This window comes from Drosophila guanche, unplaced genomic scaffold, assembly GCF_900245975.1.
Source record: "Drosophila guanche unplaced genomic scaffold, DGUA_6, whole genome shotgun sequence".
NCBI classification, from domain to species: Eukaryota; Metazoa; Arthropoda; class Insecta; order Diptera; family Drosophilidae; genus Drosophila; species Drosophila guanche.
Window position 1 is genome coordinate 988,881 of NW_022995748.1, and position 22,798 is coordinate 1,011,678.

At 44.2% G+C, this 22,798-nt stretch overlaps 5 protein-coding genes across 5 annotated transcripts; all 5 read left to right on the top strand.

Annotated features, from left to right (window-relative positions):
• The first annotated feature begins 17,519 nt into the window (after positions 1-17,519).
• LOC117583919 (casein kinase II subunit beta'-like) lies at positions 17,520-17,849 on the top strand. The gene has a single exon (XM_034272598.1). It carries the CDS (start codon positions 17,520-17,522, stop codon positions 17,847-17,849), a length of 330 nt encoding a protein of 109 aa, XP_034128489.1.
• Positions 17,850-18,117: 268 nt separating this feature from the next.
• Positions 18,118-19,133, top strand: LOC117584094. Its single transcript, XM_034272842.1, has one exon. The coding sequence runs from the start codon at positions 18,220-18,222 to the stop codon at positions 19,096-19,098; it is 879 nt and encodes a 292-aa protein (XP_034128733.1). The 5' UTR covers positions 18,118-18,219; the 3' UTR covers positions 19,099-19,133.
• Positions 19,134-19,181: 48 nt separating this feature from the next.
• LOC117583920 lies at positions 19,182-19,973 on the top strand. The gene has a single exon (XM_034272599.1). It carries the CDS (start codon positions 19,182-19,184, stop codon positions 19,971-19,973), a length of 792 nt encoding a protein of 263 aa, XP_034128490.1.
• A 137-nt stretch (positions 19,974-20,110) lies between these two features.
• Positions 20,111-20,910, top strand: LOC117584182. The gene has a single exon (XM_034272950.1). It carries the CDS (start codon positions 20,117-20,119, stop codon positions 20,897-20,899), a length of 783 nt encoding a protein of 260 aa, XP_034128841.1. The 5' UTR covers positions 20,111-20,116; the 3' UTR covers positions 20,900-20,910.
• On the top strand, positions 20,904-21,669 carry LOC117583921. Its single transcript, XM_034272600.1, has one exon. The coding sequence runs from the start codon at positions 20,941-20,943 to the stop codon at positions 21,667-21,669; it is 729 nt and encodes a 242-aa protein (XP_034128491.1). The 5' UTR covers positions 20,904-20,940.
• Positions 21,670-22,798: the final 1,129 nt, after the last annotated feature.

Consider the following 22,798-nt stretch of genomic DNA (forward strand, 5'->3'; position numbering starts at 1 on the left):
TGGCGTTTATTTTACCAGGATTTTAGTCAAGTGCAGTTAGAACTCGAAAAGGTGTGAAGGTTTCGAGATATTTGGATATATTGGAAGTAGAGATATAAATCAAATTCATCTAAGAATAACTAGTTCCAGTCCCTTCTTAGGCATATCTACCAACTTCTATAAACAGATTCCTCGTCTTAATACCCTTTTTGGAGTCCCTGAGGACCTTCTCTTTGTGTACCCCCTTGGCTCTCCAGTTACAAATCTTTGGCCGTAAACAATTTGACTACCAATTCGATTAGTCATTTATGAGCAGCTCCCTCTCCCTGCCGCACACCTCGCCGAGAACCCAAAAGCAATCCATAAGCAAATGCAGTCTGCCCGCATCTGCATCTGCAACTGCAGCATTTCTGTTCTGTCATTGAGAAGATACTCGCACACACACGCGGCTACAGATACTCGTCCCATATACAGTTGCTAATGATGTTGCTGCCAGTTTGTCTGGTTCTCTGGTTCTCTGGGTACCGGGAAGAAGGAGCACGAGAAAAAAAGTAAATAAACGAATGCTACCTACAAGACCCTGGGACCCTGTCTACCTACCTGCTGCAGAGTCGGCGGAGTCAGCGGAGTCAGCAGTGTCGAAACTGAAAAATATTTATCGATCGGCATCGGCTCATCGGCAAGTTATGAAAAAATTTACTTTCGTTACAACGGCAGACATTAAGCGAGGACGTCATGAAGTCTGTGCCAACCAGACCAGCAGTCAGACCCAGAACCAGACTCAGACACAGACACAGTCCTACTCACAGCATGAGGTTGCCCCGAAGGGAGGCAGACGGAGAGACTGCAGCGCAGTGCGGCTGCAGGAGGAGATGCATACGTTATTTTTATAATTTTTATGGCCTGGTCAGGTATCTTATTTTTATTTTTCTCTTCTCCTCCTCTGGCGGCTCGGCTCGGCTCGGCTTTGCTTTGCACTGAATGAGCATTGAGCCGTCGTAAACTCCTGATGAACCTCATAAATAATATGTGTTTTCGATTTGTATTCCAGTTTTTTCACACTTTACCCACACCCATATGTATGGGGGAGAGACCGATCCATAAAACCCATGTCAAAAAGTTAACCCACATCTCCTCCAAAAGTCAAGAAAGTCAAGAATTAAATTATTGAACTGGGCAGGGTACGGTGTCCAGCCTACTTAACATTTCCAAGCAAAATCCCCACCCCGAGGGAGAACTATGAAACAATACGGAAAATGTCAACCAGTGCTCTTAGGGCAATAAAAATCAGAGGATACCCCGTAGAGTTGTGGGTCAACCAGCTGCATTTGTCCAAGCTGTTTTGGGATTTTACTCTTTATGGGCATAATTTCCGCATGATAATGTTGTCAAATCTTGCTGTCAGGACTTGTCTTGGCAGCCTAAAAGTTTGCTGGAATGTTGGAATATTTCGAGAGTTTAGATAAAAGATTGATGGAACATCGAGTTGAAGATATCTCGAGACGATTTAGAGGGTCGACTATTTGGTACATCATTGAAGAAATATATTTTTAATGGGTTTTCTTATTATTTTATTTTCTTTTATTTATTTTGTTTTTGTATACAAGCAACTAATGGATGGGTCTCTTTGTGGACTTTCTAGTTTCGTTTCATTGACAACATGTCATATTTCGATATACAATATACTAAAACTAGTACCGTTATAAGCCGCACACAAGGAATTCCAATATCGAACACACACCAAAATCGAGTTCAAGGCAATCTCTAAGTCATCGCACCTCATAAAAGTCGATCATAAAAATGTTGACGACATACAACAAAAAATATACAACAAAATAAAAGCTCAACTTAAGTCAACTCCACCAGAGAGTCGAGATTGTCGTAAAAAGCAATATCTTATTGAAAGTTTTGGAAATCGGCCGACATCGGCCAGGCATGGCAAGGGAGGCAGAGAGAAGGGCTGAGGACCACCGGCACAGATCTCTCTGCCGGCTGATACGATTCTAAGTAGTCGAAAAGACATTTGGAAAACAAATTACAAAATTACGCTAAACGACAAAATCCCTTCGCAACTCAGAAGTAAAAAGAAACGTAGCGGGTTCGGCCTTAACGATCAATAATGTCACATAAGTCAGATGATTATTGGGGTGGGGGGGCATGGACTTGGCCCGAGAAGGTGGACCAAGAGGTCCGAGAGGGTCGTAAAAAGTTTTCAATCCATCCACAGGTGCGAAATATCTTTGGAAGCAGATGTGTTGTGACTTTTTGATATGATTTTATGACTTTTTGGTCGACATTTTGGTGTCTGGGTCTGGGTCTGGGTCTGGGCTGTCTGTCTGTGTCGCAACGAACAAAGGTCGAGCTTGTTAAATGTTTCTGTTTTACGATCACACGACCGATCAGCGAGCCGTCAGGTCTGGCCAACAAATCGTTTAACACCGATCAGGCTCCAGCTCCAGCCTGACCCCGTCCCGAACTTTGGAGAACGTTTTGGGGACTATGCAAATTCATCAGAGTAGTATAGATAATTCTTTTTGTCAGGAATTCCAATTCGAATTCGAACTCAAGAATAGTCATAAAAAATCAATAAAAAATCGTTCAACATTTCGGTTGATTTTTTATATTTTATTATTATTTTCGGGAATATATTTAGTCCGGTTTGTCCATGTTCTAAGGGTCATTAAAAATTATAAAAATGGAATTCAAATTAAATGAACCCCCAAAATGATCATTGATAGGTTTTTTTTACTTTAAATTTGCTTATCGCCCTAACCGACCCTCCCGTGCGGCCCCGGCATTAAAAAACAACAACCGAAAACATTTCATATGCCACAGAATACAATAAATGTTTTGCTTTCAAAACTTGCCACACACAAAGGCTACCCTACCTCTTCCTACACGACTATAAGTAGCTAAAAGTCTTTCTTTCTATGTTGATTTAATGGCATTTTCATTATGATCTATTAGTGATCATTAACCGATAAGGGAAATTAAAAAGGCATGCCGCTAATGCTGTAAGATATAAAATGGCAACTGGAAATGTTTACTTTGGGATCCGTATTAAGCTAAATCCATTCGGCGGTAACTAGAAACCTTTTAGATACAGATTGAGGTCTGCCAGCAAGTCGCTTAGATTGGCATTTATTTTATAACAAATTTGTAATTTACACAGAAACTCTTGGGTGGATCTTTGGCAAAGCATATTTCAACATTTTAGGACCTGTTCTCTTACCTCTCTGATCCTTGGCCAATTTACAGACGCCTCTATGTCTAGCAGTTAGCCAAAGTCAAGCATATGCACAGCATTTTTGTATGGTACCATGCCGCTTCCAGACAGATAGTTGCCGTTTTCCCCGGATGCGTAGATCACAGCGTGTCCTCGCACCAAGGTCGTCACACAGTCAGGCGTGCTGGCCGCTGGCCGCTGGCAGGGGATCTTTCGCACTAGACAGCTAGACGCCCCGTTTAAAGTATTTTAGCAAACGAACGAAAAGTCCAGAGGCTCGATGGCAGTTTCGTTGCACAGCATGTGGGTTTGCTGCACCGTTGCAACTGCACTGCGTTGCAGGTGTGTCTCTTTCGGAGAGTTGAGCAGCGTCATGTTGTCTGCGGATGCGTGGCCTGAATATTTCGAGTATTTGTTAAAAGTCATGGTCATGGTCAGGGGACCCTAATGATGCTTGAAACGAATTGTCATTAGTTTTGCACGGTGCAACATTTGAAGGGAAGCCGCGCGGCTATATCTGAAGGGTTGCTGCAGTTGCAGCTAATTCAAGGTTGAACAGCGGAGAGGAGTCTGCGATGAGTGGCAACAATAATTCAAGGGATTTCTCACTCACAATCACACTAAATCCCAATCCCAGCTGAGTCGCTTAAATTTCCCCCGACCTCCGCTTTTATTTTGGCCCAGAAAACTCTGAGAACTGAGATTCAGCAGAGGCTGCTATCGATTTAGGACTCACACCCTACTGGACACACGCTGGATCCAGCTGACACATCAAATGTCGATGCAAGGATGCCCAATGCCACGCCCTTACTCCCCCATGCGCCCACAGAAACAACAGCAGCAAAGATGAAGAAGAGCTAAAAGCGATGTAAAAATTGTTATACATATGACATAGGGACTGGCATGGAGCGGGAGCGTTATGTGTGTGTGTGTGTGTGTGTTGAAGCATTGAAAAAAAAGTAAAGAACTTCGACAGACGGAAACAGGAAACCGGAAGTCCATCTTGCTCACAGTGTCGACGACAGCAGGCAGCAGGCAGCAGCGCGAGTGGTGGAGCGGCAGCGGGAGTGGGTGGAAAGGCAGCCTGGAAGAGGAATAAGGGGTGTGGGTAGCCACGTCCAAGATATTTTTATGCGTTGAAATTTTTCAGCTGGACCAAATCGCATACACATATATCATAAATATATATAATGGAGATACATGTGTGTGTGTGTTGGGTAAAAATCAGTGGCGCAACTTCAATAATCATTATCAGCAGAAGCGACAACGTTGTCGTTGTCCTACCCCGGCATCATCATCATCATCGTGGTGGTCGTGGTCGGTCGGTCGTCTCACTCTTTGCAACATCATGTTGCGGAAACAGATAACGCACGGACACGGACACGGACACGGCACGGACATATGCTCTGCGGAGAGTGTGGAGTGTGGGGGGGGCAACGCATGCAGCCACACACATAACATTTAATGCTGATAGTTCGGTGGGGTCCTGCTACTGCTACGCGCAAGACGACAACAGCGACAACTCGAGCTTCAAATTGAAATCAATGATGCGCAAGTTTATGCCACAAAAAAAAGAAAAATAAATATATATCTGAAACAGAAGTGAAGCCAAAGCATAAGCTGTTACTGGTACCGCCACTGGAGTGAGAGTGGGGGACAACCGGGCAACAAAACAAATGATGCGAAAAGCGTAGCAACTTTGCCACCCACCAGGCACGGCACGGCACTGACGCCGGTGTCCTGTCGGGACTTGCAAGTCCAAAAACCGGATCATAAAAAAGTGTTAATGTATTTGCAATCTCGCCAGCAAAGGTACCAACACAAAAAAAAAACTCAACAAGAAATTTATGCTAAGAAAAAATATGTACAATGAATGGTAAGGAATTTCCGTTGCTAGAAGAAATAAAAAGAATCTCAGAAAAGTTTTGCAAGGAGATTATCCTTAAGAGCCAAATGGAAAGTGATTGCCAGAGGAAAAGCAGACTTTTAGCTCTTGGAAGTTTAAGTTAAATAAACCAAGAATAAAGCAAAAAGCTAAAAGCAAAAGAGTTTATCGTTGAATATTCATTCGAAACATAAAACATTTTGTCACTCGCCAAGACCATGAAGCATTAAAATTAAGTGAAGTCAACATCAAATCTAACAAATCAAACTACAAGCTACTAGGTAAAATGGTTCAGCCACAGCCCACGCAGGAAACACACACGGCTCTCAAAATGGTTTACAAATTAGTGCGAAATACGATAACTAATCTATATATATCTCACCTGTCATTAACATAAAAGACACGCACGGGTCTTGTGTCCAAGACTTGCTTCGCAAATAAAATACAAGCCATAGGAAAGCGATCAAAATTTATGCAAAATCAACACTTTACGCCAATGATTTGTGACAAGCCACAAAAGCCTAGAAGAGAGAGACAGTTCCCGGACTTACATATCTGCATTAGAAATGTCAGCCAATATCAGATTTTTATAAGCCAAACTTAATGGAGGAGCCTCTTCGGAATGGTATGGGCATTTGGAGCAACGCTTTTATGAATGATCGAACCGGAAAGAGTCTATGAAAATTTTGCAGTTAAGTATTTAAATTTAACTGTTACTTAATGGCTCGCAAATTATGCCCAAGATAAACAATACAATTTGTATAAAATCTTAATCCGCAGACAGGTTACTAACCAGAGAGAACTGACTGAGAAATCTTTCTCTGGCTACTCTCAACTCACGCCACTCACCTCACCGTTTGTGTTGTCACATAAATTCTACTTAAAGAAGTTGTTTAGCTGACAGCGCTGCTCAACAATTGTGAATGGAGGAGAGTCTTCTTTCATATAGTTAGTTACGAAGAAGAGGTAATATCTAAGCTTAGACCATCTGCCAGGTTGATGGAACTAAAATCCAATACCCCCTATGGGCAGGACCGATAACCGATTTGTTAAGCATATTGGAGGAACCAAATACTTGAAGAAATCAATAAATAAATCATCAATCTTGGTTCTTTAAGCATTATATGTTTATTTTCTAATAATAGCAAAGGGTTTGATAATAGCCTTCCTTTGCTCTTGTCTGGATTTTCGGATTGTTCCTATATTTCAGAAAACGATTTAAAACTGTATAATTTATTCGTATTTAAACATTTATTTTTGTGGAATGTAAATTGGTTACACGTGCTATTTTGGTGGGCGATTAAAGATAAAATAGAAGAGTAAAACAAAGACAGCCTAGATTTGATAGTTGACTTCTTGCATGACTTCTTTGCCATCTCTTTGATTTGCGTATTTCCAAATGATTAATCAATAATCCAATATTACATATACACTTCGCACCCCTCCTGAACCACTCTGCCATGGACGTTTAGTAGTGCTCAGATCAGACATCAGGTCTTAAGTCCTTGTCTGCTCATGCTCTTGGCAGGCTTTTATCTGGTTGTCGACGCTGTCCTGTCCTGTTCTGTCCCGTGTAACGGTGTTTGGTTACAGGACCACCAGAGGCTGTCCGTTCCGTCCATTCCCTGGCCATTACGCAGAAGCGACCCTATCTGGGGTCTGGGGTTACCAGTGAGTAGTAAGTAACATATTGTGTGTGCGTGTGTGTGGTGTGTGTGTGTCAGCATACATACTTATTTATCGATGGACGCGTGTCTGTTTATTAATTGAAGTATTTGTTCAGTGTGTCGTCTGTTGTCTGTTTATTTTTTCATGGTTCTTCGATGGTTGTTGTCTCAGTGTCGCGTCAACACACTTGAAATTTGAAACATTCCCTTTTGCGGTACGCACTGCTTCTTCTGGCCCTTCGATCATCGCATGTGTTGTGCTACTTGTTTGCATTAACCAATTAGCGTGTGGGTTTGTGTGTGGCAGAGCAGAGACCAAGTGTCTGGTCTGGCAGGTTGCGAGGGGCCACCAGGCCACGGGACCTTTGACATTTTTGGTTTCATATTTGTTTTGATAGTCTCATCCAGTTCGAGTTGTTGTGAGGGTGTGTGGAAATGAACAACTGTTAGGAGTTGGAAGGGGACAGAGACAGCCATTTTGATAAATACTTTCGGGCAGGATTATCAGAGTTTGGGATTGAAATTGAAGGAGCAGTAGCATTCAGGGGAGCCATTAAGAGATATATTTATATTCTGCCCGTTTATAGAATCTTTTCAAAAGGATAAACCTGGCCAATATCTTGTGCAATCTTAGCTGCCAAAGGGCATGTCCTCTGAAAGTTTTTGTCATATTTAAAAGAAGTTAATTTTAAGGTAAGAAAGTTTTCCTAACCGATTAACTGGTTAAGGACTTCCCAGCATCCTTTTTCCCTCCATCCTCTCCATCTCTCCATCTCTCAATACCTCAACCCCACGCTCTGAACTCTCGACTACCAGAAATGTGTGCTGGGCTCTGTGGATTGGTTTTTGTGTGTTATCAAAACAAATTGCACTGCCAGCAGCAGGCACAGTAGCATGTAGAGACAGGAAATTTTATTTGGCAACCCCACCACTTAGCCTGGACCCACGCCCCAAGACCCAGAAGCAAACCCAGGCCCAAAGCCAAGTCCATAGGCCAGCCGCAACCCTCTGGTCTGTTCTCTTCTCACCTTCTCGATGTCGGTTCATCCCACATAATGATGATGCGCAAGTGTCGCGTGCACCTTTGCGCCTGATTTGGTGGTTGGAGCACCACCACCAGCGGAAGCCATGTATTAGCCGAGAGAGTGTGTGTGTGGCTGTGGTTGTGGTTGTGGCTTGTGTCGTGGTTGGGGGTGTGTTAGGTGTGGGAATGCCTGCAAGGAGATTGCCCATAAAAATTCCATAAAGATAGCGATTTATGTATGAAAGCAGCAATGGAGAAAAAAAAGGGTTGCCCTCCAAGTCGATGCGTAAATTGATGTGGCTTCTGCCACTGCCACTGCCACTGCCGCTGCTTCAACTCTTCAGTGGATGCTGCCACACTGCCGCTTCTTCTTCGTCATCTTTTTCCTCTGTGGATGCCCTGTAATGGCATTTCTCTACTCCCGTTCAAACGAAGGAACATCAGCAGCATCATCAGCATTTGTTGCTGACATTTTTGCTACTTAGGGGGTGGAGTGCGAGAGATTCCATTTTTTTATCAGTTTTTCTTGAAAATGGAAAGGGACGGGGTGCAGTTCTTTTGTGTGGGGTTTAGTGTGGAAATGATTTGCAGGTGGTTATTAATCAAATTAATGTGCTTATTGATAACACGCTTCTTCTGAATGCCTTTCCATAATGTTTGTCGCTTCGCTTCACCCGTTGCCGACGTTGATGTTTGCCGGTCTCTCACCTCACTCTCTGCCACTTACGAGTGGAGGAGACATCCACCCGGACAGGTTACACGCACATTTTACAAGCTTTTAAAAACAGATTATCTTATCCCATCGGATAGCCCATGACTGTACAGGAACACGAGGCTGCACTTAATAGCAAACCAATTCTAGAGTTACAAATTTAAATTCAAATCAAAATGAAATGAAAGCGCCGCTCGTGACAAAGGGGGAAAGTGTATGCAGAACGATTCCGAAATAAAACATGGGTAAACAAATTCCAATTCTGTTCCACTCTGTGGAAATTGAGACATCAAATTGTGGCCAGAGAGATCACGGAGATCCCGAGGAGAAAACCACTTAAATCACCTGAGCGACAAGCGGGAGATAACACACAAAAACACACACAGAAAACAAACCCCAAATGACGTAGTCAAACCGAAATAAACCCAAAAACAAATCAAGTGCTGCCCCGACCGACCTGTAGGAGAACCTCTTCGAATGCATGTTCCCTCCACCCCACAACGAATCGGAAGGCCGACTGATTTATTTGGAGAGTCTAATTATATGAGACGTCTGTAGTCTGTCGTCTGTGGTTTCTGTCTCGGAATTAGATTCGAAGCCGGACAAAAGGTTAAAACAAATGACGACATCAGGCCGTAACTGGCAGGCGAGGCACAACACGTTGACAGCCAAAGTGCATCTTTAATTTCTGGTTTGTTGATGATGATATGACCATGATGATGGTCCACGGCCCAGTGAGCCCAGTGTAGCTACAGGTGCAGCACGCGATGCCCAATTCAAGCGCCAGTGGACTAGCAAATGCAACAACTCTTGGGCAGAGTTGACAGTGCAACACACACACACACTGCAGCGGCAGTGGCAGTGGCAGGCAGGTTGACAACTCAGTCAAGCGTTTGACAGCGAGGTGGGGCTGCTGGCGGTAGAAGGAAGTAGCCGTGACAGTTGTGTAGATGGAGCGCTACGTACTATTCATGAAAATAGTTTATTTAAATTAAAGAATAACTGTGAAATTGTTCAGCTTTTGTTTTTATTTCCATAGAAATTCAAAGAAAAGTGGCTTGAAAAAATTGAAAATAAATGCTTTAAACACTTAAACCAAATATTTGTTGCCTTAGCAAAAGATATTTAATTTATTAGATTAAAATACATTTATTTTACATACAAAAAATGTATACAAATTTACCAAATGTATTTTAATAATTATAAAAATTAAAAGAAAAATATTAATCAAGTTTCTTTATTACTCTGGGTGTGATGCATTAAATACCAAACCTTTATGTATGTATGGATATCAAGCTCGATTCTCGATTCTAGAAATTATTCATCATAATTCCTGCACTTCCCCTGTGGACTGCATTGCGGCACGTACGAGTATTCGGTTAGCAGACGGCAAATCAGAGTGCTCCCCGCCTTCCTCAGGGCCAGTAGGATAGGCAAGCCCTCGGTTCAATAACTCAAGAGCGCAAACAACTTAATTAGCAAACACCAACAGCAGCAGCAGCAGGAAAACCGGCAACACCAGCAACACACGAGAGCGAGAGCACACACCAAGAACCAGCACCAAGACCAAGAATGTTGAGGGGTAATTAATTTCGAACGCATGCCAAAGCACCAATCCAATCCAATCCAATCCAATCCTGGTTGCTGTCCACCCGCTGATTATTATGTGAGTCCCAGTCTCAGGTCTGAGGCAATTTTTTGTAGCCCTCTTTTTTTCGTGGGCTCTCGCCTACACGGCGGCGACGACTCTCGTAGGGGTTTTGGGGGCAGCTCGAAGCGTTGGCGGTGCGTGCGTTTTTTGCCTAATTAATGGCGGCAATTTGTAAACGTCGCGAAATGCGCGAAAATGTATTTGCCAAATGTGAGGCAGTCGACTGGAGCTGGGGCTGGAGCTGGAGCTGGAACTTGGTAATAAGAAACTGGTATGGAATGGGCCTCCAATTGGGGTCTGGGTTGGTCGACTGCAGTTGGCTTTTTAAGGCGTTGATTGATCAGCAGCCCAGGCAGAACCCAAGCAGCTGAAATGATCATCGTGACGGGGGGATAAGATGATGATGCGTTGCATGCTGATGAATGTTCGATGGAGGATCGGTGATCGGTGATCGGTGATCGCTGCACATCGCAGATCGTTTGCCACGTAGCGTGAAATTATTGGCGACTGGCATACATAAACAGCACGCGAGCGCCATAATCCATAATCCATAATGTCACCAAGTGTCGATCCGTAGATCGTCCATCGGCGATCGTCGATCGCTGATCGTTGATCGCTGGATGCCTAATAATGTTGTCTGTCGCTCGTCAGTTCAATGGCTTGTGTGTGACACATCAGAAAATATGAAGTAAAAAACCCTCTGGAGAAATGGGAATTGAAATGGAAGCGAATGATTTACGAGGCAATGCGCTCGAGACAATGCCAATGAATAATCTTGTAGGTGATTTTGGTATACTCGTGTAGGGTTCCATTGCCGCTTGATCTTGCCCGCACTTCAGTCCGAAATTTATGGCCCCACCATAATTGTCATAATTCTCTGTATATCCAACAAGTAGCTACTGCTACCCCGGAGAACCGGGGAGAGAGATCAGAGATCCCACAGAGGGACACCAGCTGGGCTACCGTTTAAATTTGTGATAAGGGACAACGACGCCACATGTGGGCCATGGGTTAAGGATACGATACCGAATCGAAGGCGAAATCTTTGCAACAAGATCGCAATTAATTCACGCGGATAAATCTTCAAGTGCTAACTACATGACAACAACAAAGTAGTTACACTTCTTTTTAACCCACACAGAAATCACGAACTTCCACGTCGAGCATCGGATTCTTTTTTTCGTTATTTTTGGTATCCCTCTCTGATTGCATTCTGCGGCTGCGCAGGAGTCGACCTCAGGCTTGGTCTGCTATGCTCAGAGGAGGAGTCTGCTTTGGATGCTGCTACTCCTCGTCTGTTCGTTTAATTTCAATTTGTTGCCGCTGCAAAATTTATGATGGTTATTAGCAAAAGACGTGCGGCCAGCACATTCCTCATCATGATGTTGTTGCCTTCTTTGGGTTTCCTGTCGGCATGCCACCAGGATCCGCTGCAGCATTTGCTACCGAAAAAACTCCATTTTCTGCACGCCTGCGCAACTGCTGTTGCATGCTGCATGCGGTGGCAATGTTTACTTGCCACAGACAAATTTCATTGTAACTTGAGTAACTTGGTAGTGGGGCGAGCTCTTGGCTTTTGGTGTGGCACATGTAGTCGCCTTTGTCTGCCGACTCTGCCTTGCCTTGCCCTGCCTTTGCCTGCCGTTTGTCTAGGTAATTGCGTTTATAGTTTGTCATGTTGGCTCTCTGTTCGCTCTGTTCGGGGGCCGCTTCTGTTACAGTTTTATTTGGAATTGCGAGTGCCTGGCGCTTGTTCCAGGCTTATCAAGATCCAACCCACCAGAGATTGATGTTCGCTGTGATATTTGTGGATTTTATCGGAGAATAACCATAAATCTCTTCTGAGAGATATTCTTTTAATTGTGACTGTAACTTACGGTGTATGTAAGTGCACGTTCGAATCTCCCAAATCTGATGGTTAATAAATTATTTAATTAACGCTAATTAACATTTCCGAATGCCGCTACGTGGAGGCACAACCAACTGAGGGATCATAGACGCGTCTTTCGGTGATCCCCAGCCGATTTACAGAGTGTGACAAATTTTGGATACAGTCCTGGGATACACTCTGTCGGCGATCTCTGTGTGTGGCTGGCTGGCTGCAGACGATCGACAAATGCGCTGTTTACCTGCAGCAACACGCACGCGGAGAGACAGAGCGAGAACTCCATCCGAGAATCCATTAAGTTGTTAATCATATGCGAGCGCGAGTGTGGCTCCAGTGGAGCTTAGGGGGTATCCTTGTTGCGTTGGTTTGGGTATCCTTTTTCCTCGCCAACGCCACCGCTGCATGCCACAATTAATATGCGTCCAGCGATCGTAATCAATTCTCCCCGGGCCCAGCCCGCGCCCAGCCTCATAGTCATCGTAGTACAGGGCCCAGGGCTAGGCTGCTGGTAACCCGAACACGTGCGGGTCATTAGTCGCAGTCACGCATTTTGAGCTCACTCTGAACCGAGCCGAGCCGAGCCGAGTTGTCCGGTGTCCAAGTTGTGGATGGAGTGTTGCCAGCCAGCGCCCCCACCTTCCACATTCACATTCACATCCATAACCATCTCCACACTCCACACACACCACACACTCTGTGGCATGTCCGTTTCGTTCAGTTTTAGTCGGAAATGATTTCGTACGCTTCGTTCAACTTGAATTTTTAGGCCGCGAAATTTTTATGAGTAGCTGGAACTCGGAAACTCTTCTTCGGCTACGGCTACGGCTACGGCTTGGGCTTTGTTTGATTTACCTTAATGGGTTCTAATGAACCATGGCTCAAGCAGCCATGCAAGCGGCCCAGTCCAACAGTCCACAAGTCCAATTATTGACTACTGATTCAGTGCGGCGGTACAGGAAGGAATGGAGGATTAGTGCAGAGTTTTTCTCGCTGAAAATTGGGTGCAATATTTCTTAGCAAACTTAAACCCATTAATACATTATCCAAGAAATATTCCATAGACTTAATGAGTCTGCCAGAATATAATTTAGTTCCCCAACCCAACCAGCCGGTCACGTGTGAGGAAATAACGCAACTAAAAGCAAACAATTTAGGATCTCATGGAACCCTTTTCCCAGCTAACAGCCAGGGGAACCATCAATGTCATATTCAGGCGACTGCTAACAGAGAAGAAAGGACTGCCTGTGGCATGGCATTTCCTTGCGCATTTTCACGACAACCTGGCAACCTGCCAACGTCGGGTGTTCCTTCCTCCCGGACAGCACCATCGTGACGTCGGGACGAAGCTTTTAACCTTTAAGTTAGGTATTTTTTCGTAGTTTTCGATTAATGGACACACTAATGCACGCATTAGACCATCGTCTGCCTCTGTGCCCTGTATCGAAAATTGTTGGCACGTGCGGCGGACAAATAGCGACAAATGTGTGTACGATGAATAAACAATTGGAGGGGGGGGAAAGAGTCTATATGGAATCAAAAAACATATTTGTACACTCACATATATTTATTGGCCATATCTGACAACAATTTATGCGGCCATTAACAGCGGCAATACAACGTGTTTATTTCAACATTTTGAAATGCCATAAAAAATATACAAATAAATAAATAAATATTATTAACAGTCGAAAAATCAATCAAAAATTCAAGACATGTTCCCCCTCCTCTTGAACGAGTTGCAAAAATAAAAGGCCATACACTGTTCATAAATTCAAACACCCACAAGAAATATCATTCACCCAGAGAACCGAAACAAACAAAAGAGGGTCCAACAATGAGACCATAGATCGTCGGGGGGCTCTGGGCGTTGCGCGATTTTGTGTGTGGGATTTCTCAGTGGGTCAGTGTGGGGGCCCCCATAGGAAAGTGATAGTAATTGATTCGTAAATGGATGTTTAGATGGGAGATAATGCAAAATGGAGAAAGATATGGTGTTGCATTTTAAAATAAATTAAATTTTTAATTTTTAATAAATATTTCCATCAAGAGAGAGAGAGAGGAAAACTCACCCATTGCTGATAATCTACGTTGTTCGCTGGATATGAAAAAAACCTGCAAATTTATGGGCTCCAAAAGTAGATTTACTCAACAATTGAAGAGGAAGTTCCCCCCAACTCGCCCAACCAGAGACAGGTGGCATGAAATATATGCCACTAATAAAAAACAAAAAGTGTTGTAAAAATAAATTAGCAAGCGAAAATCCGGAAACTTGTAACAAATTAACATTAGAACAAATATATGTACAATAATTAGTAACGCCGTGTCGGACAGGGGTGGAAGTGAGTGGTGAAGCATGTTGCATATTGTTAACTATGGATGGTACTTACTAGTCGTACTAATTAGAGCACCCTGACCCCAGTTCAGTTCGCAAGCTTTAGGTGCAAAGTAAAATCTTTAGGAACATTTTTGGGTGTACTTTTTAAATGCATTTCCCGCATTTACACGGCAGCAGGTGGCATTACACGCGTTGTAAACAATTGTTAAAAATTATAAAATGTATTTTTGGAAAGACATCTGCAACGTACAGTGGGTGTGTCTGTGTTTAAACAGCTTTCCCCACTCGATTATTCATTTATTTACATACTCGGGGAGTTGGTTTTTTATTGTGCTGACGATCTAGGAAGAGAGTGAAACAGAAGCAGCAGCAGAAGTTGCCGAATCAGAAGGTGTTATACAATAACTCATAAATAACAGCAGCTAGGGGACAGTGAACAGTGGGGAGTGGAGCGGAGTGCAGGGGCTGGCTCATTAACAGGCAGTCACCGCAGGCCAGAGCGAGAGATAAGGGAAATGCCAGAGAAAGTCATGCAGAACTTCCGTTTTTGTTTGGTCTAAGGGGGAGGGAGTTGGACATAATTACACGACTCTCCTCCTCCTCCTTCCCCTCCACCACTCACCAACAGATGCAAGCTCCATTTAAGTTTCCGTTTCGGGTTGAAGCAAATGCAGTAAGCCCCGCGCAGCCGCTGCTCCCCCGAATATTGCATTATTAATTGCTTGGGCTTTGATTTATCTAAGAAGCAGTTGGCCAACAACAAATCCAACCCCTATCCAGGCATGTGGGGGAGCCAACCCTTGGAGCCCTCTACAATGTTTAATTGTGGAAATGAGAAATATGCGGAAGCGTTGACGATTCCGCTCCAGCGTCTGCTGCACTTGTCGCATCACTTGATGGCACAGGCCCCACCCAACTCTCCTTCCCCTCGTTAGACCGGCACATGTCAGCAGCATTGTGCCTGTGCCCTGTGGCCTGTGTCTGTGTCTAGCCATCAGCATCTGTAGCTGTCTGTTCCACTCCCACATGCTGTCTAGGCACTTGCCTCTGCACCGCTCCCCCCTCAATCCCCCACACACACACGCACACACACTAAATGATACAAAAATATGGGCTTAACCGGAAACGGATGTATTATCTGCGCTAACTGCGCTGCCACACACAACAGTCAGTCAGCCAGTGCCAGTGACGGGGCTTGGGCTGGGTCCGCTCGCCCGAGCTCGGGTCGTGGATCTAATAGAATATTATAAATCGTACACCCAAAAGCACGTAGAATGAGACAACCTGTATGTATGCCTGTCCGCTCGTCTGTCTGTCTGTCTTCTCCACTGACCCACGGATGACAGTGGAATGCCGTACCCCTACTACTTCTCCTCCATCTGCTCCTCCTCCTCTTCGCTGTTCTCTGTTCTCGTTCTCGTTACGCTTCTGTAAGCTTTTGGCTTGTGCTTTTTGCGGCATGCAAAATTCCCAAATAGAGTTAGGGCGCTGCCTGCCTGCCTGCCTGTCAGCGGATGGATGGGGATGTTGGGGAGAGGAGGCGAGGGCGAGACGTGAGGCGGTCACTGCCGTTAGTTTTCTTGCATGTGGGACATCTGCGTGCGTGCGTGCGTGTGTGTGTCTCTGTCCCGTGCCTCTGCTTCAGTGCATTCGATTGCATGTCGCTCTCAGGCACTTGCCAACGCTTTCACTTTCGGGGCGGCCTCTTTTTTGTTTATTTGTAAAAGTTCTAGAGGAATGTCATTGCTGATATTTTAACAATATTTTACTGCAAGGAAACTACATCAGATTGGTTTACATATGGGCACCACATTGGTCTATATTTACAAAGAAATAAATAGGTCCAAGCAGCTATTTTCTACAAAGCAAATGGATATAGAAAATCCACAGAATTGTGCAATTGCAATGACCCATATCCTCCTGCATTTATTGCACATTTATCCTTACATTTAGTATGCCAAGCATGCTCTGTGTAGATCAATAATCCAATCAAGACCAATCATGAGAAGTGGCTGCAGGAAGACGTTAACAATTTGATTGGCAAGTCAAGGGGGTAACCCCTTCTACAGGATAGTAACCATATCTATTGCATTCAGGGGACAGCTGCCAGACGAGCAGGCATTTGCATGTCTTTAGCTTAGGGATCCAGAGGGATAATCAGCAGCGTAGCCAGCTGATTGAGATTGAGTCATTTTATGAACAATGCCCTTGCAATCGGGATCGTGATCGAGGCCGCAGATGCGGCTCGTAAATGTATCTCAGTGATGCCTTCTTTTTTTTACTCTCTGCTGTATCCTTGTATCCTTTGCGTGTCACTCAAGCGATCAGGCCAAACAACAACAAACAATGTCAGCTCAGGGAAGGGGAACGCAGAGCAAAGGAGTAAGGAGCAGCAGCAGCAGCAGCAGCAGCATCCTTTGTGGCTTCCGTTTCTCTGTTGGCTTTGATCGCAGCTACCCAGCTACTTAGCATTTTCCGTTCCTTTCCATACCCTCCCTCCTCCTTTGTGCACGGCCTCGATTTTTGCATGCCTCGATGGGTTTTCCGCCCGTACGGACAATGGGGCTTAGCTTTACGGAAAATGCGCGAGTAAGAGCATGTGTGTCTGTGGTTCAATATTTATGCTCTAAGCTGGCAAACAGCGGGGAAAGTTAACAGATCGCAGATAAGAAATATCTTTTACAGGAAATCGCGGATCTGCTGAAAATATTTTAAATGAAACTCTTAAATACTTTTGAATACAAAATACAAAAATATGTTGTTATTTTTATTTTATTTAGAATTTCTTTAGTTGTTATTCTAATTTTCTTTTTGTATTCCACTTTCCTCAACTCTGAGAATAAACAAATAAAAACATAACGAGTACATTTCCAAGCCCATTTATACATTCTTTTAAACACAAACTAAAAAGTATAAAATGTAATTGTGGCTGGATTTTTTCCATTTAAACAAAAACAAGTCACAAATCATCAAGTAATCCTGCTGAAAACACTCCACAGCAAGGCTAGACAAACCCAAAAGCAAAATTACAGTTGAAATTACAGTCCTGTTCCCCAATTTTATTTCCGAAAATGTGTCCAACAAAAGTGTGACATGGAGGAGACCAGTTGGGTCCGTTGGTTCGCAAGCAAAGCGGCAACGAGTTCTTCGTAATGGACAAGGAGTTCATGAGAGACAAGTTCAATCTGTTATTCCTGGACATGGAGGGAAAGAATTATCGCAGGAGCCTCGATGTGATCTTCAACGAAAACTCCGAGTCCGAAGCTGAAACCGACGCCGATGTGGAGGCCGGGAGGTCCTACGGGTGGATCCACGCCCGCTTCATTCTCACTGGTCTCGGCATGGAGCTGATGTACAAGAAGTTCCAAAACTGCAATTTTGGGACTTGTTCAGGCGCCTTCTGTCGGTGGCGGAACGTCCTTCCCATTGGCATGAGCGACACACCTGGCAACGAAATGGTGCGTCACTACTGTCCCATCTGAAAGAAGGTCCACACATAAAAATCTTCTCGCGAAGATTGCGATTGTTTTGCTGTTCTGCTTACAACATTTTGAAATGTTACGATGTGGCCAAGGAGATGTGAAAGTCGAATGTGGGGAGAATACTCTTGATGATTTTTAGCTCATGGCCAGCTAGATGAAATATTTTTGAAAAAAATAAATATTTGCCTAAAACGGATGAAAATGTTGTTATGGAGTTAGCCATAAAAAAGGAACTTTGCATTGCTGTTCCGCTTACATAAATTTGGATATTTATTCATTCATGCCATTCCATTCGGATAAAGTTACGGAGTAGGCTCTCTGCTTTAAGTGTCAAAATTTTGTGTGTTTTTGGTTACATCCCCAAAGGAAAATGCGTCGATCCAGTCCGAGACGCTACGTGGCGGAATTGAGGCCCATTGGCCTCCACCATCTGCATCACTTTCCACCGCCAGTGGCACAGCCTCAGCAGAGTATTCTGAATCGACGACAGGCGGAGCAGGTTCGGCCGAACAACCAGTCCATGGCGCCACTGGCCAACAGACAGGGTCAGTTTCCAGCCAACAACCAAGAGACAGCCACCGTGGAGAATGAGCCTCGAAAAGTGGAAAAGTTTATGCGGCGTTGCTACATGACGGCTGGAATTTTTGTGTTTGTCGCATCCTTTCACTTGATGCTCATCTCGGAGACCCTCAAGCCGAATGTGAAGTACGTCCTGGCCGGATTCCTGTGCCTGCTGGTGGCCTTCTTGACACTCTTTGTGCTCAGCTTCTGCGTGCGTCTGCGCAGGAGCTATTGGTTCAGTTGGATTGTGGCCTGGCTCTTTGTGGAGCTCACCGCCATGGGTGTGGGCCTGGTGCTGGTGGAGCGCACCCTGAAGACCGTTTGCCTGGCGTGGATTGTTTGCCTCACAGTGCTCTTTTTTTGCTACTCGCTGGGCACCTGGCTGCCCATGTGCCTGCTGCCCGGGGAGATCACAATGTGCATATCCCTGATACTCTTCACAGTGTCGTGTGTCATTGTGATATCGCTGTATATGGCCACCGATGATCCTCTATATCACACCATATACTTTTCGTTGGTGTGTGCCGTGCTAGTGCCCGGCAGCATCTATCATGCACAGATCGTGCATGGCAGACGCTTCAATCTGCCCTCACATGAGTTTGTCTACTGTGCCATTACGGTTTATGTGCATGCCCTAATGTTTTTTGTGTCCATTTATTATCTGATGTGGATACAAGAGAATTTATGAGGCAATAAACAAAGCCCAGAGATATTATTCACCTAGCAGTCTCTGTTGTTCTTGTCAAAGAAAAACCTTCAAGCTGTATTTAAATGTCCGCAGAGAGTCAAGAGAATTTACCCACGCATCGTTCCCTGAGACGCCGGACCAGTCTGTTCCGCTCTGAGGAGGATGAAGCCCTGTCCAAGTTCATTAATAATATCTACAACTACGGCATACCCATGATAGCCGTCTCCGTGCTCGTTTGGATTGTGGTGGCCAGCTCCGATGGAAAGTACATCTATAGGTATATGCCATTTCCACCCTACATACTCGTCATTATCGTTTACCTCGTGATGATGCTGCTCCACTGTTTGCCCATGATCGCCCACGTGGCACTCTGCAACTGGATGTGGGCCATGGTTGCGTGGCTCTGTACAACACTGGCCGTTTGTTGTGTGTTGCACAACTTTAGCGTGTTGACGCTGCTCTTGCTGCTCGCCCTCTCTGTGGTGCTGCTTTTGGTTCTTAACTTTTCGGGTGCCAAGTGTCCTGTCGAATTCCTGCCCGGCGGAGTTATCTCCAGTGGCTTTATGATGGCCATGACCGTGGCTCTCATCGTACTGGGCATCGTTCAGCTGTCCACTGACAGCATCAAGGTCCTGGATGCCTTTGTCAGTGTTCTGTTCGTCATGCTGATTGTGGCCATACCGATACAGGCGCAGTTCTGTCACGGCCGCATGGAGTACTTTCAGGTGGTTCCACGCCTACATCAGATGGTCAGCATTCTGACGCTCTACCTCTCATCTGTGATGTTCTTCTGCTGCCTGCTGTACTTTACAGTGGCTACGGATCGTCATGAAACAGTGACAACTGAAGCGACAACAGAGCACATATATAGTTAGATGAAGATGCCCCTCTGTTGATGGGTTTTCTGTGACTGAATCAATTGATAAATAGCTTTCAGATTGTTCTCTGGGTCCAGTCCGTCGAGCACTTTATTGTCAAACCAAATTCGGAGTTTGTAAACATTTAAAGCAGCAGCAGGATGCAAAATACATCAAATGAAAATCAATTTCACTCACAAAATTGGCGCCAAATCGCCAGACGAGAGGGTCTTCCAGACGAAGAGATTGTAATTATCATCGATAAGTCCGTCTTGAAAGTATTTCGACGGAATGTGTACTGCCTTGCGGTGGCCTTTTGTCTGATGACGGTGACACCTTGGACCATTATAGAGGCCGTGGATTATAAGTTCAGCACCTTGTGGAATATTCCAGTTTATGTTTGGCTCGTCATGGCCTTCCTTTGCCAGGCGATGCTGGCATGTTTTCCACAGACGCGATACACTCCTCCCTGCAACTGGATACTGGTGCTGCTCGTGGTGTTGCTCCTGACTATTTTTGGCAGCTACTTCCTGTACCTGATCAGCATTGAGACGTTTCTGGTGGCTCTTCTTATTGCGAGTGTAGTGATGGCTGTGCTTCATGTTTGTGGCGCCCATTGCCCGCAGGTGGTGTTGCCCAACACTGTTTGCACGGGCTGCATGCTGCTGGTGTGCCTCATCACACTCTTTGTGGACGGCATTATGCTGCTCATGATGCCTGATCCCATTTATCAACTTGTGTTCGGCATAGTTATATTCACTCTGGTGCTCATGATGATACCCTTCAACTCGCAGTACATTAACGGACGTCTCAAGTTCACGCCCATTGCCGACACTCTGGTCTGCGCCCTCGCCATCTACATACACTTTATCATAGTGTTACTCTGCCTGTGTGCCTTTAAGTACTACTTTGACTTCTACAAAGCTCAGACAGTCATGGAATAAATGTCAAAATATACCCGACAAAAAAGTATACCCAGAGAATTATGGAGAAGAGAGTTCCTACACAGGTTTATGGGATGCCACACGATGAGCTGATCACCTACACAACTCGCATCTATGGACTGGGATTTATGTTCGCATTGATTGGCCTCGTCCAATGGATAGTCATCGCAGCATTCGATTTTCACGTGGAAAAGCTAACCACAGATCGCTATGGCTGGTGGCTGGCGTGCACCTTCTTTGCCATTGCCACGCTCGCATGGACCGAATTTGGACGAAAGTTTCCCATCAATATAGCCATAATAGTCAGCATTGTGGAGACATCGACGTGGTACATAGCCTTTGAGCAGTCATTCACTCAGAATCATTTGGCTGACTTCTATGCTCTGGTGATTGTTGTGTCCATCATGTTCTGCTCCATCTTTTGGGGAGCCTACTTTCCCATGTACATTGTACCGGGCGACCTGGTGCTCAGCGTCCTTGTGGCCACGGCCAACATAATGTTGTTCATATTCTTTTTCAATGCCTACATCACGGGTGCCGCGGCCATTGAGGTTGCCGTACGGAATTTCTTTGCAATTTTTGCCATTTCGATGGTTATTTATACGGCCACCATAGTGCACGATCGCCAGTTCAATGTGCCGAAGCACGAGTATCTCTTCCTGAGTGTCATCATCTTTTTCTGCTACATGATACTCCAAGAGCGTGTCCTGGCCCTGTCATATCAGTATTCCAACAATATCGAATGTACCTTCATGATTAATGAAACTTAATTAATTGTTTGAATAAATTATTCTTTTTTGTCTGAGCTTTTATGTAAATTGTTTGATGTACATTTTGAACATTTGTTTATTAATTTTAAAAAAATGTTTTGTGAATTGTTTTTGGAATATGTTCGAGTACTTACAAAGGTGAACTTTCAATATATATTTTGAATAATTTATAGCTATTTCATTTTGTATTATTTATCAGCTTAAATGTAATGCATTGAAACCACTACAATATCGATGGTAAGAACATATGTTCCTATACGAAATCGAAGATTTTATATTTTTTGAATCTGAAATACCAAATTAAGACCTAGTAGTTCTCCTCGTCCTACTGCTTATTGTGGATAATTAATATATTCAGAAGAATTCATTGTTTCTCATTGATGTAGAGTCAACCAATGTGATATGACGGGGTCATTATTTGTATTTTCTCATTAAACAAAAGTCGATCCCTTACAAAAATTACTTAGAAACATCCTCCATATTACAACATATTGTGATTGATCTACAAGATCCAGATCCACTTTCCATTTGGCTTGGCATGTTGGTTTGTTGATGTATTTATAATATTATTGAACATCTTCTGATTGTTTGATTTTGTAGCGAAATTTCTTACGCATTGTCTTGTGCACTCGAACGCAGTTTTGTGACATGCGCCACCCAGTGGTGCAGAGACAATGGGGGAAGTGCCGTAAGGTGTTATAAGTAAATAAACGAATAAACAAATGAAATGCCAGTGCAACGTGTGGGACGTCCCTTTGTCGTTTGGCGGAACAGCTGATTCAGCAGCAGTGAAAAATTGATGAACTGCGTGGAAGGTAAACAGTCAATATTTTGGGTAAAGGCAAGCCAGGCTGGCCCTTTTATGTAAATTACATTTAATATTTGCTTAGAGAACTTCAAACCGGTAGACCATAATTACAATAAATTTGGTAATAATTTCTGTTTAATGTTGGAATCTTCCTATTTACCATATTCCATGTGTATATTTAGTCATTGAGGGCATGATCAGAGGTCCCTAAGATTTGTGATCATGAGAGCCCTCTTTCGATGGCCATCCCTTGTGGATGCTTTAATAAGATACTCGCGCATCGATTTAAACTGGATTAAGAATACTCTAAGAAGGGGTAAA

Bases quoted from the DNA above. Each gene is read 5' to 3' on its own strand.
- LOC117583919 (XM_034272598.1), top strand. From the start codon at position 17,520: ATGGACAAGGAGTTCATGAGAGACAAGTTCAATCTGTTATTCCTGGAC.
- LOC117583920 (XM_034272599.1), top strand. From the start codon at position 19,182: ATGTCCGCAGAGAGTCAAGAGAATTTACCCACGCATCGTTCCCTGAGA.
- LOC117584094 (XM_034272842.1), top strand. From the start codon at position 18,220: ATGCGTCGATCCAGTCCGAGACGCTACGTGGCGGAATTGAGGCCCATT.
- LOC117583921 (XM_034272600.1), top strand. From the start codon at position 20,941: ATGGAGAAGAGAGTTCCTACACAGGTTTATGGGATGCCACACGATGAG.
- LOC117584182 (XM_034272950.1), top strand. From the start codon at position 20,117: ATGCAAAATACATCAAATGAAAATCAATTTCACTCACAAAATTGGCGC.